The sequence below is a fragment of the Pantherophis guttatus genome, chromosome 4 (genome assembly GCF_059756535.1).
Source record: "Pantherophis guttatus breed Tessera chromosome 4, ASM5975653v1, whole genome shotgun sequence".
NCBI classification, from domain to species: domain Eukaryota; kingdom Metazoa; phylum Chordata; class Lepidosauria; order Squamata; family Colubridae; genus Pantherophis; species Pantherophis guttatus.
The window spans coordinates 50,742,597-50,758,993 of NC_142066.1; the positions used below are offsets into that span (position 1 = coordinate 50,742,597).

General features: G+C 40.6%; 1 protein-coding gene across 1 annotated transcript; it reads left to right on the forward strand.

The window, feature by feature from the left end:
- Positions 1-7,274: 7,274 nt before the first annotated feature.
- On the forward strand, positions 7,275-15,869 carry LOC148114089 (keratin, type I cytoskeletal 19-like). Its single transcript, XM_087892157.1, has 8 exons — positions 7,275-7,868; positions 9,613-9,695; positions 10,119-10,275; positions 11,322-11,486; positions 12,176-12,301; positions 12,452-12,675; positions 13,457-13,713; positions 15,555-15,869. The coding sequence occupies exons 1-8, from the start codon at positions 7,314-7,316 to the stop codon at positions 15,578-15,580; spliced, it is 1,593 nt and encodes a 530-aa protein (XP_087748283.1). The 5' UTR covers positions 7,275-7,313; the 3' UTR covers positions 15,581-15,869.
- The last annotated feature ends 528 nt before the right edge of the window (positions 15,870-16,397 follow it).

Consider the following 16,397-nt stretch of genomic DNA (forward strand, 5'->3'; position numbering starts at 1 on the left):
AGAATACAGAATAAGAAGAAAAAAAAATCCCTGGATGGAAACAAACAGACAAGAATCTGAACTTTCATCTGTTCGGATGCAGCTCAGAATCCTCTCTAATTCACTGAATTATAACAACTGAGGAGGAGCTATATGACAATCAGTCTTGCACGTTTTTATTGTTATGTCCCATCTCAATAAAAGTAGCTTTAGCCTTCTTGTGGAGTTGATTTCTTGGTTTCATTTGCCTAGTGGGATTGTCAAGGAAGAAGAGAATAGCTCAGGGAATTCAGACCTGCCCAGCTAACTAGGAAAAGGACATCCTCTTATCTGTTTTTACTTAGTACCATGTTATAATTCTAGGCCAAAGCCTCTAGTTGTGAATGAACACCACTGAACTTAGGAGTAATCACCTATAAAAATTACCCTTTTTGTCTTAACCATCTGTTTTAAACCATCTTTAACACCTTAAGAAGAAAATGGCCTTTCATCGCCTCCAATTCTATCTCGCCTCCGATGTATTCAATAACAGAACTCCTAGCACTGCGAGATTCCCCCCTCTCGCAAGTTTGGCCCTCCCAGTTATCTAGGGCCGCCCTCAAGGACGGGTTTTGGAACCCCGAGAGGTGGTATGCTAAGAACCGGAAGCTTTGGGGTTTTTTAGATAGTTTTTCAAATTCTATTTTAAGGGGATCTGGGAGGAGGGTGGTTTTCAATGTAAATAATGAGGCTGGGGAGCCTCCCGGGAGGGGGGTGGGTTGTATGGGTTCAGGGATTAACCCGCGAGGGACGAGGTCTAGTCCATCTGAAGAGCACGGCGGAGGAGATGCAGAATCTGGGGCCAAGGAGAGGGTTAGAACTTGTGCTGTTGATAGACATTACATCAGTACTGTAGGTGGGAGGGGCAGATTTGGCGGGAGTAGGGGGCCACATCAAGTTGCGGGAGTGCGCACTCGCTGTCTTCAAGCAGTGGCACGCTCCGGCCCCCAATGCTCTTCTCGTTCCCCAGGTGGCACAGACCCTCAGGCCCTGGGCCTTTGGCTGATGCTATGCAATGCCAGGTCCGTGGTAAATAAAGCCCCCCTCATTTGTGATCTTGTTCAGGAGGGGGCAGCGGACCTGGTGGGTATTACGGAGACCTGGTTGGGCCAGGAGGGTGGAGTCCCTCTCATAGAGATGTGCCCACCCGGTTTCCGGGCATTTCATCAGCCAAGGTCACAGGGAAGGGGCGGGGGGTGACAGTTATCATTAAAGAGGGTCTTAGTCCGAGGGAGGCCACTGTTCCTCAGACGGCCGGATGTGAGTCCCTCCTTGTGAAGTGGGGTCATGGGGTGCAGATGGGCCTGCTGGTTACGTACCTGGCTCCCTGCCACGTGGCAGCGGCCTTGCCTGAACTACTCAACGTTATAGCCGCGGTGGCGATTGATACCCCTAGACTTATGGTCATGGGGGTCTTCAACCTGCCATCCGTCGGTGAGGCGTCTGAGGTGGCTCAGGAGTTCATGGCTTCCATGACGGCCATGGACCTGACCCAGTTAGTTCATGGCCCTACTCACACGGGGGGAAACACGCTGGACCTGGTTTTTGTCTCTGGTCAGTGGCTGAGTGGTCTCGAGATAGGGGATATAGCGATCGAGCCCTTGTCATGGTCAGATCACTCCCTCCTTCGCTTTGACCTTCGAACCGCCACACCCGCCGCAGGGAGGCGGAACCGATGAGGTGGTTCCGCCCCAGGCGCCTGATGGACCCGGATAGGTTCCAGACAGAGCTTGGGCCATTTCCTGAGGCTCTGGCACACGGCTCGACTGAAGACTTAGTGGCTGTCTGGGATAGGGCGGCCGCTGGAGCTTGGGACCGGGTCGTGCCTTTGCGGCCTCTGACCCGGCGTCGATCTCACCTGGCTCCCTGGTTCACCGAGGAGCTGAGGGAGATGAAACGCCGGAAAAGACGCCTGGAGAGCAGTTGGAGGGCCAGCCGTTCTGAATCTGACCGAGCACTGGTAAGGTCTCATATTAAGACCTACCTGGTGGCAATAAAAGCGGCAAAGTGTAACTATTTTTCCGCTCTTATTGCGTCATCAGATAATCGCCCGGCCACCCTGTTTAGGGTGACCCGCTCCCTGCTCCACCAGGAAGCATGGAAGGACCCCTTGGAGGGTAGAGCCGAGGACTTTGTACAATATTTGTATGACAAAATCGCTCAGATTCGGGAAAATTTGGACTCTGACTGGGTAGATTCGGGAGGGAGGATGGAGGCAAGTCTTGAGAATATTATCTGGGAAGAGTTTGATTCTGTGACTCTGGAAAACGTGGACAAGATACTGGGCAGACTAAGCGCGGCCACATGTTTATTGGACCCGTGTCCCTCCTGGCTGGTGCTGGCCTCTTGGGAGGTTACACGAGGCTGGCTCCAGGGGATTATAAATGCTTCCTTGAGAGAGGGTGTCTTCCCTGCTGCCTTTTTCCTATTAGACCTCTCAGCAGCTTTTGATACCATCGACCATGGTATCATGCTGCACCGGTTGGAAGAGTTAGGGGTGGGAGGCACCGTGTTGCGGTGGTTCTCCTCCTTTCTATCTGATCGGTCGCAGTCTGTGTTGACAGGGGGGCAGAGGTCGACCCCGAGGCCCCTTGTATGTGGGGTGCCACAGGGGTCGGTTCTCTCACCCCTTCTGTTCAACATTTATGTGAAGCCGCTGGGTGAGATCATCCGTGGTTTTGGGGTGAAGTATCATCAGTATGCTGTTGATACTCAGCTATACATCTCCACCCCGGACCACCCCAATGATGCCCTTAAAGTGATGTCCCAGTGCCTGGAGGCTGTACGGATCTGGATGGGGAGGAACAGACTCAGGCTCAACCCATCCAAGACCGAGTGGCTGTGGTTTCCGACGTCCCGATATAGTCAATTGGTGCCATCACTGACTATTGGGGATGAGTCATTGCCCCCCACGGAGAGGGTTCGCAACTTAGGCGTCCTCTTGGACTCACGGCTGTCTTTAGAAGAACACTTGACAGCTGTGGCCGGGAGGTCTTTTTATCAGGTTCGCCTGATTCGCCAGTTGCGTCCCTTTCTGGATCGGGACTCGTTAAAAACGGTCACTCATGCCCTCGTCACTTCACGCCTGGACTACTGTAATGCTCTCTACATGGGGCTCCCCTTGAAGAGCACCCGGAGGCTCCAGCTGGTCCAGAATGCGGCCGCGCGGGTAGTTATGGGAGCAGCATGGCGCTCCCATGTGGCTCCCCTCCTGCGCGAGCTGCACTGGCTCCCTGTGGTCTTCCGGGTGCGCTTCAAGGTCTTAGTTACCACCTTTAGAGCACTCCATGGCTTAGGACCGGGGTACTTACGAGACCGCCTTCTGCCACCAATAGCCTCTCACCGCCCAGTACGCTCCCATAGAGAGGGGCTTCTCAGGGTGCCGTCAGCCAAACAATGTCGACTGGTGGCCCCCAGGGGGAGAGCCTTTTCTGTGGGGGCACCCACCATCTGGAACGAGCTCCCCCCAGAGATACAGAAGATTCTGGATCTGCGCACTTTCCGCTGTGCCCTCAAAACATTCCTGTTTCAGCAGGCCGGCCTGGCCTAACTTTCCCTTTATATTGCTTTTTGATTTTATTTTAAACTGGGATGTCTTGAATTATCTAGGACCAGAATATTTAGTATATTTTAATTGGTTTTTTATTATTAACGTTTGTATTACATGTATTTTTATCGTTCGCTGTTCACCGCCCTGAGTCCCTTAGGAATAGGGCGGTATATAAATTTAATAAATAAATAAATAAATAAATAAATAAATAAATAAATAAATAAATAAATAAATAAATAAAACTCAGGTTCCTGACCCAATAGTTCAATTTACGAAATATGATATGATGTAGAGATTGAAAGAGAGATTAATGCTTTTCCATACATGCAAAATGACTATATTCCAGTATCACTGAGTCACAATCACCTCGTATCCTGCTGAATCAGTGGACCAGTTGGAAGTTTCACACTCTTCATTCTGAAAAATCCTGCTAAACACTGGGAATCATCTTCAGAATGTGAAGGGAATCCTACTAAAAATTCTGACTGGCCCTGCCCCCCATCTATTCTCTGCCTCCTGAGTCCCAGCTGATTGAGAGGAAATGGGGTTTTGTAATAACTTTTCCCTGGATAGGGGAAGGAATGGAGATTTTACAGTATCCTTCTCCTGCCACACCCACCAAGCCACGCGATGCCCACCAAGCCATGCCCACAGAACCGGTAGTAAAAAAATTTGAAACCCACCACTGTTTCAGGATCAGGAATCTATATAACTAGCAACTTCTTTTTCAAGCTATGTTGAATAAATCTTAAAACAGGATTCTTTTTAAAGATTTAAGTCTTACATGGGGTGATTTTTAGAAGAATCAGGGCAAAAATAAAATTCAATCGAATCTAAATATAATAAACATAAATTAATCATAAGATATTAATTTTAACTGATATACAGTAATTATTAGTCAGATATTAAATCATATTTCCTTCCTGACTCAATAAAAAATGTACACCTTGTTTGGTGGTTTGGAGTTTTAATCAAAATTTAGAGAGCTTTGGGCCAGAGTTATGTATTTCTGCTCTACCATACATCTAAGCATGGGGTGCTTAGATCTGGCCTGCAAGGCTACCCTGGAAACAGCGAAGGGCCAGCGCATGATGCCTCTGCCAGTGAAAATAGAGCTCAGGAGAGCTGCGGATGGGCCTCCCAAATCCATTTTTGCTGGCAGAGGGTTACATGAAACTGTTGCAGCCAAAAACGGAACTCAGGAGCTCATTTCCGCTGGCAGAGAGCTCAGACCACCACAGGCGCCTCCGACATGAGTGACATCAAGCTGGCCACACCCACCCTGGCCATGGCCACCCCCTCCCCCCGAGATCAAACACAACCCTGATGATGGTCCTGAATGAAATTGAGCTTGACACCCCTGCTTTAGAGAATTTAGAGAATTTAGAGAATTTAGAGAATAGACTGGACCAAACAACATAAATATGTAACCAATAAGAAGATATGGTTGTGTACATTTCATCCCTTTGCTTCTACATTTTTTTCCTACTGCTTATTGCGTTCATATTCTTTTCTCTTCAGTTTGCAATATAAAATAAAATCATGCACATGGGTACACACACACACACACACACACACACACACACACACATACATGCAGAGGGGGGGGACATTTAAATAAAAATCTACTCATTTAGTATAAATGTCTAGCTCCAACCCCATGCATTTAACTACTATCATAGTTACTTTTTGAATCATTCAAAGGGGATCTAATTATGGTCATTCACCACCAAAGTCTTTAAATCATAGCACATTCAAATACACTTTTTGAAATATGTACAAACATTCGTATGTATACAAAAACTTCCAATTATATCAGTTTATTGGAGAATAATGTAATTGCTTTGTATACTATTGTATACTAAGCACACCAAAGAAAGATCTGAAAAAAGTAGTAGGTGGTCTTATATCTAGTAGTCATCCAGATTTTTGCAACCTAAATGTGTTATTATGGTAATATGTATGCCGACTTGGACAACCTCCTACAGAATGGAGAGATGAACTATGAAAAACATCTTGGTGTGAACTAGTACATCATAATGAAAGATTGAGTAGAAGAGAAGCATTTGCTGAACTTGATGATTTGGACATCAATATTACCTGCACGAAAACAACACTAATGTGAAAAAGTGAAATATAATAAGCTATCAAAACATGGTTAGTGAATTAAATATGGCAAACACTGGTGCACCTTGGACTTCCCACCCCCATCACCAACTCTATATTCATCACCAGTCAGCTAGGTTATGAACATGGTTAAGCAATACCAGGTAAATAGTTTAGAAATTCAGCTAAATAACAATTTATTGAATGATACAAGAACATTGTGAGTGAAGATTTGGAAAACTGCCAGCAATGCAGAGGTTCTCAATTAGGGTTCCATGTTGTGCTAAGTGGAAAAGAATTACCCAAAGGATCCATGTAAATAAGAAATATTACAAAAGTATCTAAGGAAAGAATTTAATTAGATTGGAAATCTATTCATGTTTAGCTTCTTTGTTTTCAAAGTCTTCTATTGAAAGGGATTCTTGACAAGAAATTAGAGTTAAATGTTGTTGCCACTACATCACAAATTATAAACATTGGAGAAAAATATTGAGACTCTCAAATCCTGAAAAATAAAAATCAGGCTAAAAATCTTAATTCCACTTTTTTATGACATTAGCATACTATTGCCCCTCCCACGTGTTGATTTTTCCATTCTTCCAAATTTTAAAAATAATTCTCTTTAGGGATCAAAAATTACTCTCTCTTATACTCTAATATGAAAATAATCTATGCAATTTATTTCATTTAGTGTATTTTAACTACCACCAAAACAAAACATGTTAACCACAAAGCTATTTATATTAATTAAAAATGTATTAAAATGCTAAGATCATCCTCCCTAGAATCTTGTTTGTATTAATTTACAATGTCCAACAACTGTGGTTGCTAAGAGTCAATGCGGCAATTAAGAGTTGACGTCAACTTCTCTTTTGGTCCTTCTCTTTCTGATGATTAATTTCCATTTTCAGTGATAGATTATTATAATTATAATAATCTTGACTGGATACTTGGATTTTAAAAGGAACATTTTTGATATTTGTTTTGTAAATTTAGTTGCAAAAGAATTCTGCAAAAGGAAATATAAAGAATATCTGTTCCATAAAACTACAGTGATGATATTGAGCAGTATTAATAAACCACATTTGTTCCTTATTGGCATATCCTAGAATGTCAAATGAAGACCAGAATTAGTTACACAACCTTGCCCCATTGATTTCAATGGATCATCACTAAGCACAATTACTCTGTTCAAGGATGACCAGCAGAAGACAAATTCATCCTGTTGCTTTCATGTAAAGAACTTACGAAGGCCTTTTCCTTCACTGCCAAAGATGATGATGTGCTGGCAGATAAAAATTGAAACATACAGGAGAAATTAGCAAAATATAAGGCTGAATATGCAGCTATATCTTTATCATCACTTAAAATTTCTGTGGGAGTGACAAAGCCAGCTACGTATTAGATTGCCTTTGATAACTTTTTAAAAAACCTCTCCCATTGAGAGATAAATCTTGGCATAAACAAAGGGATTGGCAAATACCACGGGAGGGACCAGGAACAGCCTTTGTGGCAACTCCCTCCATTGGAGATATAAATAAGGACAACTGGGATGAAGGATTACAGTTGGAATCCCAGTACCAGGCTGTGCAGCTAAATTGGGGCTTTTCTAATATTTGGATTCTAAATCTAAATCACTATGAGTTGTGGTACTAAGGGTGGCGGAAGCAGTATTGGTGGTGGCAGGATCTGTGGTGGAGGCAGCGTCAAGATTACATCCTCAGGGTCCTCAAGGGGATTTTCTGGAAAAAGTTATGGAGGATCCCGGAGTGGATGTGGAGGAGGCGGCTTCAGCAGCGGTAGCTGTGGGAGAATTAGTAGAGGGAGAATAAGCTATGGAGGTAGCTGCTATGGTGGTGGCAGCTATGGTGGGGGAAGTTATGGTGGCTATGGAGGAAGTGGATATGGTGGTGTTTGCTATGGCGGTGGCAGCTATGGTGGCGGTACCGACTACCCATTCAGCAGCGGTAGTTTTGGTGGTAGTGATGGAGGTCTCCTCTCCAGCAACGAAAAGGCAACCATGCAGAATCTTAATGATCGCCTGGCTAATTATCTGGACCAGGTGAAAAGACTGGAAGATGAAAACTGTCAGCTTGAGATCTGGATCAAAGAATGGTATCAGAAGCATGGTGATATTGGACCAGACAAGGACTATGGTCACTATTACCAAGAAATTGACCAACTCTACAATGAGGTATGTATACAATCTGCGTTCTTAAGGTGGATTGCTGCTTTAATGCCATCCATGTAAAAGATGAAGTGGGAAGACCCATAGAAATGAAAGAGAATTTGGAAGGAGAAATGGCAAGAAGAGAAAAGAGAGATCAGTATTGTAGGACATGAGATGGGATAGAAACAATCATTTTGTAAATAAGCATAGAGTTTAATCCTACATTAGTTGTTCCTTGCACACAAATGTTAATTAGTTCTTCATAATCTACAACTTCTCTAAGTTAAGGAAAATGAAAATCGACCATATTCCTGCCCCTTTCCCACATTACTATACCGAAAAAAAAGCTAAAGGGAAAAAAGACAACATCAGTATAAGTGGTGATGGTGATGGCAACAACCTTTTAAATGATTTATTAGGACTGTGCAATGATTCACTGAAGTTTGAAATATGAGCTGACAACACCTAAGACCAAACTTGTCTTTTTCCAAGATTGTGCTGCAAATGAAAAAAGTTGCCATAGCAGTCTTGGAAGGAGATATTCTTATCAGAGGTGACATGCATACTTCAAATTCATCCTTAGAATCTGAATTACTTCACAGATATTTTTTTTATCTCCAAAATAAACTTTTGACTAAATGACTAAATTAGATCATTTGAGACAAATAAACCTACCACACTGTGATATTTTAAACAGATGTTATAGAAACGGAGGCTCCTATGCTTCGTTCTTGTTAAATTGTGATTAATAATGATAGTGATAACTTAAAAATTAGTTATTAATTTAAAAGTTATTAATTCTCTGAATTCATCATTTGATCATTCAGTCTGTATTTAATACAGATCAGCCATATAATGCAATATATATACAGTATATATAACAGGTTGATGTCAGCAGGATTTCCAAGAGGTATATTTTAGCATATAGATTTCTTCATATAGATTTACTGAGAACATCATATATAACAAAGCTGAATTATTTAGAACTCTTTGTTTAGAGATGAAACAAAAAAGAAGAAATATATTAAAGATCAACAGAGTGGTATTAGGCAAAAGTGGAACCCCTGGCAGGCAAGAAATCCTGTAGTGATAATTAGCTATGAAGTACACAAATGTTATTTACTTTAAAATGGGAAATGTTACTTTTACTTTCTCTCTGTGTGTTTTAGGATTTATTGGTATCCTTTCTAGCTAGGTATTAAAAAAACCCAGCCTAGAATATTGGTAGACATCAGTTTGGGAAGTTGATTCAAATCCTTATTTGCCATAATGAAAGGGGGCAGGAGGTACAGGTGATTCCATGTCTAGTACACAGAACTCGCCATCTAGGCGTTGATTCAAGTACATGTGTTCCGTAGTTCAAACTTGGAACACCAAATTGCTATGGATGTAGTTGGTCAATCAGTGATTCTTCTTTTCAAGTAAAATGGTTTTCAGTGGAAACTGTCACAAACTCAGCAGCCAGAAAAACTAAATGATGTTGGTGCATAGATGCAGGAGGTCATGCCTTCAAATATAAGTAAAACACAACAGATATCCATAAAATCAGGTCTGAAAAGCAGAACTAATATCAAACCAAAAAATAGTAGGAGAAGAAAGACAGAAGAAGAAGAAAAAAGTGTTACCTTTTCAGATTTCTTAAAGTGTAATCTTACAGACAAATCAAAACCGCATATTTCATCATCAGTTGTACCAAGCAATCAAAACAATCATAGCAATTTACTTATTACTGTGTCATAAACATCTCTATTATTTATTTATTTTTCAGCTGATTGCTGAAACAGATGATTATAACAAGATTCTGCTGAATATAGATAACACCAGGATGACTGCTGAAGATTTTAAATTGAAGTGAGTATGATTCACTTCTCACTTGCTTCCTTCTAATCTTGCTGCGCTCAGTGATTTTAGCTGAGAAAGGGATGCACCACTTTCTTGATTACAAGCTCCAAGTAGCTAGTAATAGCTACTTGGATCTTGGAGCTAGTAATAGTACAATTCAAAGGTCTACTACACAATCACATAGTGTGAAGTGTGCCTTTTCTCCAGTTTAAAGTGCTTTTTCACTCCATTTCATCCCCTTTCTTCCCTGTTTTTCCATGTGTTCTTTTTACTCCTTAAATACATAGACAGCCTTCAATAATTTCTGAGCATCTTCACTCTTCATTGTACTTTGGGGGATTGTTAACCTTTTTCCAAGAGGATTTGTTTTTGGTACACCTTTGTGCAAAGGTGGTAATCATGATACCTCCTATAAACTCTCCTGTGGAATAGATACAACACTGAAGCTGGTCTCCGTCAGAATGTGGAAGCTGACATTAATGGATTACGCCCACTCTTGGATCAACTCACTCTTGCCAAGTCAGATCTGGAAATGCAATTTGAATCCCTCAAAGAAGAGCTGATATGTCTGAAGAAGAATCATGAGGAGGTAAGAGCTCCAGTGAACACAACTCTAACATTCAGAGCTTCTGACCCTTACAGGCCATCTACACGCCCCCCCCCCAGTTTGTCTGTTTGAACAAAATTCAAAGAATGAATTGAATGACACCCAAAAATATTTCACCGCTGTTCCCTGATGTATCTTGGGCCAGGCATTACTTCTGTAGTAAAGAGTCAGTCACACAATTCCCAGCCAAACAACACCCAGGAAACAATGTCTTTCAAGTGGCACTTGGCCCTTCATTTTGTGAAGATGTAGCAATCTACCTTCTCACCAAATCTCATATTTCCACATTTTATAGGCCTACTTCCTCTTTTATTTTTTCCATGGGGGAAGACGGATAAATTTAATAAAGATGGGATATAAATAAATATTGCACACACACACAAAGAGACTTGGAAAAATCCCTGGTCTTTTGGTTCTATATACAACAGTAAAGGCAACAGTAGCCAGCTGTTTGAAATAAATTACAATGGGATGATTTGGTAAAATATCATGAGACCAATGGGAAAGATAAACAATGAAGTCAACTGGTCTTTTGGTTCAGTAGGCAAATTCAGAATTCGGGGAACAGATTGTGGCTTGAACATTCACAAAACTGTTGCCACAGTGAATCTGAGCAACCCAAAGGGCCTATACATGGGAAAATAAAAATATTGGCTACTGCTACCCATGATTATCTTTGCTGGGAATAACCATCCAGTAGTTTGTTTTTTAAGAATATGTTTTACATAGTATCCAAAGGCCTGTTAAGTCCTTTTGTATTTCATGTCAGAACTCAGAGAGAGGGAAGGGAGAAGATTGAAGAAATCATGGGACTATAAGAAGTTATATTGTCCATAAATGGATTACAAAACAAATGTTTGCCAGGTGTTGAGCAGTCATAAAAACATTTTCTTACATGAGGAGGAAATGTAAAACATCCTTCTACTCTGTTCTGGGTGTTTTTACATTAGAAATCAGGTCATTCTGCCCATAAAATGCTTTTTAGTATCAGTTTCTTATGCTTCATTTCTTCATCCCCATTGCTACAGACACTGAGAGGACTCCGAAGCCAGAGAGGCCATGGTGATGTCAGTGTTGAGGTGAATGCTGCCCCTGGACAAGACTTGAAACAGCGTTTAGATCAGCTCCGGTGTGAATATGAAAACATCATTGAACAAAACCGAAAAGAGGTTGAAGTTTGGTATGAATCCAAGGCAAGTGAAATATATTTAAGTAGACTATTAATCTTCCAGTGATCACAAAATGTAAACTCTTTTCATCCCCAGCAACATATAGAAATATTTTGTGGGCTTTGATGGCAAGAGCCTAAGAGAAGCCCAAGTCGCAGGTTGCAAGAAATAGCTAAATATCTATTTGTACATCCCCAAGACATCCTAGAAGCAATCTGAATAAAGTTGGGGAAATGGGAGCTGAAAAGCAGGAAATATGGGAGTCAGAGTCCCACAAAAAATATCTGAAATTGCAGGTGGTGAGAAAAAAGTGATTAGCATAATTCTTAACCTAAGAATAGCTTGTAAGGATCAGATCAACAGTTGATTGATAGTAATAGCTCAATTCAGGGAAACCCATAAATAAGGAGAAAATAACAACAATAACAACCCCCTTCCCACCCCTCTCCTCAAGCAAAACATTCAATCAGTCCCATTGAAGGGTTGTGCAGCTAGAGCAGTGCAATGGAGTAGAGGTTTTGAAAGAGGAGCTATGGAAGGAGAAGGGCTTTGGAGAAAGAAAGAAATGAACTAGCCTGTGAGGATGAATCAGGTATTTTCAGAACAAGACTTCTTAACATGGTCTAATTCCACTGCCACTCCTCCCAATTTTCCCATGCCACCTACATTACCTTCTTCTTTTTTTCTTATTTTTATTCCTTTGTATCTTTTAGATGGAAGAAGTTCGCCAACAAGTGAGTTCAAGTGATCAGGAGATAACTTCAAGCAACCATCATCTTTCAGAACTGAGACGAGAGTACCAAACCCTTGAGATTGAGCTCCAGTCTCAAATCAGCATGGTATGTGACAGCATGTAGAAATGGTTACAGTCAGCAATCATCAAATGGTTGTCTAGTAACTAAATATTTCTATTCTCCCTTCCCTTTTGCTAAAAGAACCTTAGTATTTTCTTGAAGATCAGGTCCTATGTATTGCCTTTCTGTTTTCAGATTCAGTCTCTGCAAACCAATCTGGAGGATACAGAACGTCGCTATAACATGCAGCTACAACAGATTCAGGCTATGATTGAACCAGTAGAAGGAGAATTGGCTAGCATCCGGTGTGAGATTGAAAGTCAGAATCAAGAATATCAGCTGCTCCTTGGCATCAAAACTCGTCTGGAACAGGAAATCTGTCAATACCGCCGTTTGCTTGAGGAAGGGCAGCAAGAAATGTATGTTGACTAGGAAATGTAGAAAATGTGAACTGATTGTGTTCCAGACAGGAGTTAAGCTCTGTGCTCTTGAACAAAGCTTGTTGATAATCATTTATCATTAAATCACAAGAATCTCCTGAAAGGTTCTATCCCTTTTAGGGCGTCATATTAGACTTAACTTGTGAGCATTCTACATAACCTTAATACAAATCTTACTGACATTGCTTCAGTGACATTTTTTATCAGAAGTTACCATTACCTCTAGAGTAAAGTAATACTGCAGAATTTCAGTTCATATGGAAGCCAAGAAGGGTAGAGACTTGTTGTACTCAAACTCCAGTCTTGTTGTTTTCCCTGTGAACTGAAATTCAATAATATTAAATGTCACTGGAAAAACAGACCTAGAAACAGAGGTTATGCAATCTACTTAGAAGATGGAAACTCTAAATGTATAACGCCTAAAGAAGGTCTGAGAATTAAGAAGGAAAGAGGTGATGAATAACTATAGCGAACAAGGCTACAATATTGCCTGGAATTGACTTAGACCACTAGTCCATGTAAACAAGTACTGACAAAACCAGCTAGGAGCTGATCTCCTAGAATTCAGGTAAAATTCTTTCCCAGCTTAAATTATAGTTATATTACTGAGCTTGATGCTAAAGTCACAATAGTTACTTTATTTGAGGGACGGGAATTCTTCTCCTGGGTAAGAGTTTCTATTATTGGTTGATGGATGGATGGGTTATCCTTATTTTAGAAATATATGATATTATAACAGATTATATTTCTCTTCTTCCAGTGGCTCAGGAGGACATGGAGGAGGATATGTAGGTGGTAGAAGAGGTGGAGGAAGCATCAGTGGAGGAGGTGTTTGTGTAGGAGGAGGTGTCAGCGGAGGAAGCATCGGTGGAGGAGGTGTTTGTGTAGGCGGTGGTGTCAGTGGAGGAAGCATCGGTGGAGGAGGCATCTGCATAGGAGGAGGACATAGTGGAGGAGGAATTTCTTCACGTCCTCAGTCCTATCCTACGTCTTCACATTCTCAGGCGTGCAAAACAGGTGAGAATTATCATGACCACCATTAGTTTTTTTTCTTTTTTCTGCTTGCAGGGAAGAATAATATTAATCAGTAAAGGTGACTTAAAATGTGGCATATTTCTTTTTATAACAATGGAAATCTTTTTAATAGGAAAAGTATGTAGAGTCTGGCTAACTACGGAAAATCAGAAATAGGAATGCCGGAAAATTACCATGGTGCATCTGACCATTATCTATGCAGCTGTTTGGCATGCTAACTAATTGTGTATCATTTGGTTTGCAAATAATATGGCCTCTGTGTCTACTATCCTAAATAGAGAGCTCAGTTCCAGCCATTTGTTCAACTAAGGTTGCCCACAAAGTTTGGAATTAGTGGTGGAGGCTATATTTTGCGGAGTTCAGAGTTTCTTGGGTTAGTAATAGGAACCAAAGCTAAATTTGAGCCTGGAATCTATAACAGGCAGAGGTCATCACTTTGTTGGCTTGGCAGAAGGGGAAAAGTTAAGCAAGGTAATATTTGTACAAATGGCAACCAAACTGGAGGCTTCATATAGATTCCTATTTGGGGGGTGAGGCAGAATTTATCATGTCTTTTGATCCTTCATGTCAAAGACTATTACTATTGCTGAGCACATTGTAAGCCGCCCTGAGTCTTCGGAGAAGGGCGGCATATAAATCAAATTTAAAAAAAAAAAAAGACAGTACCTCTAAATCCTGAGCACACCTGACTCCATGCACCTCCTTAATTTTGATTTTGGGCTTAAACCTTAGATTCTCAGGACCCTATGTAAGAAATCCTTCCATTTTCTTTGTCTCATCTAAACTGGATTATTTAAATGGGGTTTAGCGCAACATAATAGCTACATGTTACCATCTCAGTCTTCTGTGTCTTTTGAAATTTTGTGAGGTACTTCATTTCATCTGCAAACATTTTTACAAAGAGTTATCAAGTTTTTTCAACATTTACTTTTAAAGTTGTTTTTTTAAAAAAAACACTCCTCTCACAATACACACTTTTTGGTCCTGGAGTCTCACTCCTTTTTGGAGGATTGCCTTTGATGGGCTACTCAAAGGCACAGAAGTCCCTTATCACCAGTCCCCACAGTGCACCTAAACAAGGGATGGAGCTTTGATCACATGGGTCATAACTGTCAGACAAGATCCACATGTGAAGGTCCAATTAAAGTTTTTTATTGCTAAACAGCTTATGCACAGAAATTTTCTTAACTAATGCTTAACACCTGCTTGGAGTTAGATAGGGTCAATGGAATTCAAGGGAGGTTGGACTTGGTCCACTTGTGGCTACATAGAGATCCCTCTTCTAACTCCATCCAGGTTCTGTCACCCCTTCTTCTACACATCTTCATTTTCTGTCACCCTGTGCAGATGCCCTTGCCATCAGTCTAGGCAAAGATAGATTACCTTTGAGATGAAACAAAGAACATGGAATGGTATCATCTGAAAGACGATGATAAATTGAAAAAAATATTGTTTTGTTCATTTAGATTAGTTCTAAAAATAATTTCAGAACTCCCTAAGACAGCTTGCCTACTTTTCCAGAAAGTTACAAGAGCCTTTAATTTAAATGAATTTATAACGTTTGCTGCTGTTCAGTATCTGAAATGCTTTTCTTTTTCAGTAGTTTTTTTAAACATCTAAAGTAATGAAAAACCCATAATCTCATTCTATTTATTTCATTCTATTGAGATAAAGAGAGTCTCTGCAGGGAACATACTTTGTCCTGGTCTTTAGAAAATATATTTGACCACCAAAAACTCATGAGTTTTGCCTCTCAGTTCTTGTTGTTTGTATTTGCCAGTTTTCCCATAGATTCATTTTTCCCTTTTCGTCTTTTTCAACAGGACTCGGAAGAAAATCTTGTGACTGATACTTCCAAATTCCTCCAAGAATTTCTATGATCAAAAAAGATCATATCTGCTCAAATTCTCTGCATAAATCCTCGCAATAGATAGGTCTCTGCTCTTCCATTTCTATGTCAATGACCATCACAAAAGATTTCTGTTTCCACTTAATCCTTGTGTCATCCACTCTTTAAAGCACATTCTTGGAGGATATGCTTTCTCTTTCTTCAGTTCATTTGTGACTGTCCTTCGGCTTTTGATACTGATGAAAATTGTCCAATAAAGCTCTGTTGCTGCTTGTTGCAATCAAAAAAATTTTGTGTCTCTTGTTATTTTTGCCATGCAAGCATTTAATTAGTGTAACTAGTCTATAGAAGCGGTAGTCACCCAGGGAATTAATATCCTTTTTAAAACAATCCAACATACCTTTCAACTGACAATATGAAACTCTGCTAGAGGCAGTTTTGAGAATTAAAGCAACCATTACAAAATGCAATCTTATATTTGAAATGATACATTGGCAAGATGTGCATCAACAAAATATGTTTGGTTGGATGTTAAGTGACTGTGTATGTGTAATTAAGAATTGCATTTTTTTTTACAATTCCTATTTCTATCTGAAGGAACAGAACTGTATTTTGTTTATTATATTAAGCTTATATACTACTCATCTCATTATCAAGCAACTCTGGACTTTTATTATTTTTAACAGAGGAAAAAAAATGTTGCTGATTTTCTACCAACAGTAAAAATTAATTTACAAAAATCTGGAAATTGTGCCTCCATTTAGGGACAAGATAATTCTCAATAATATATACTTTGACAGCATAAAATGGACCATAA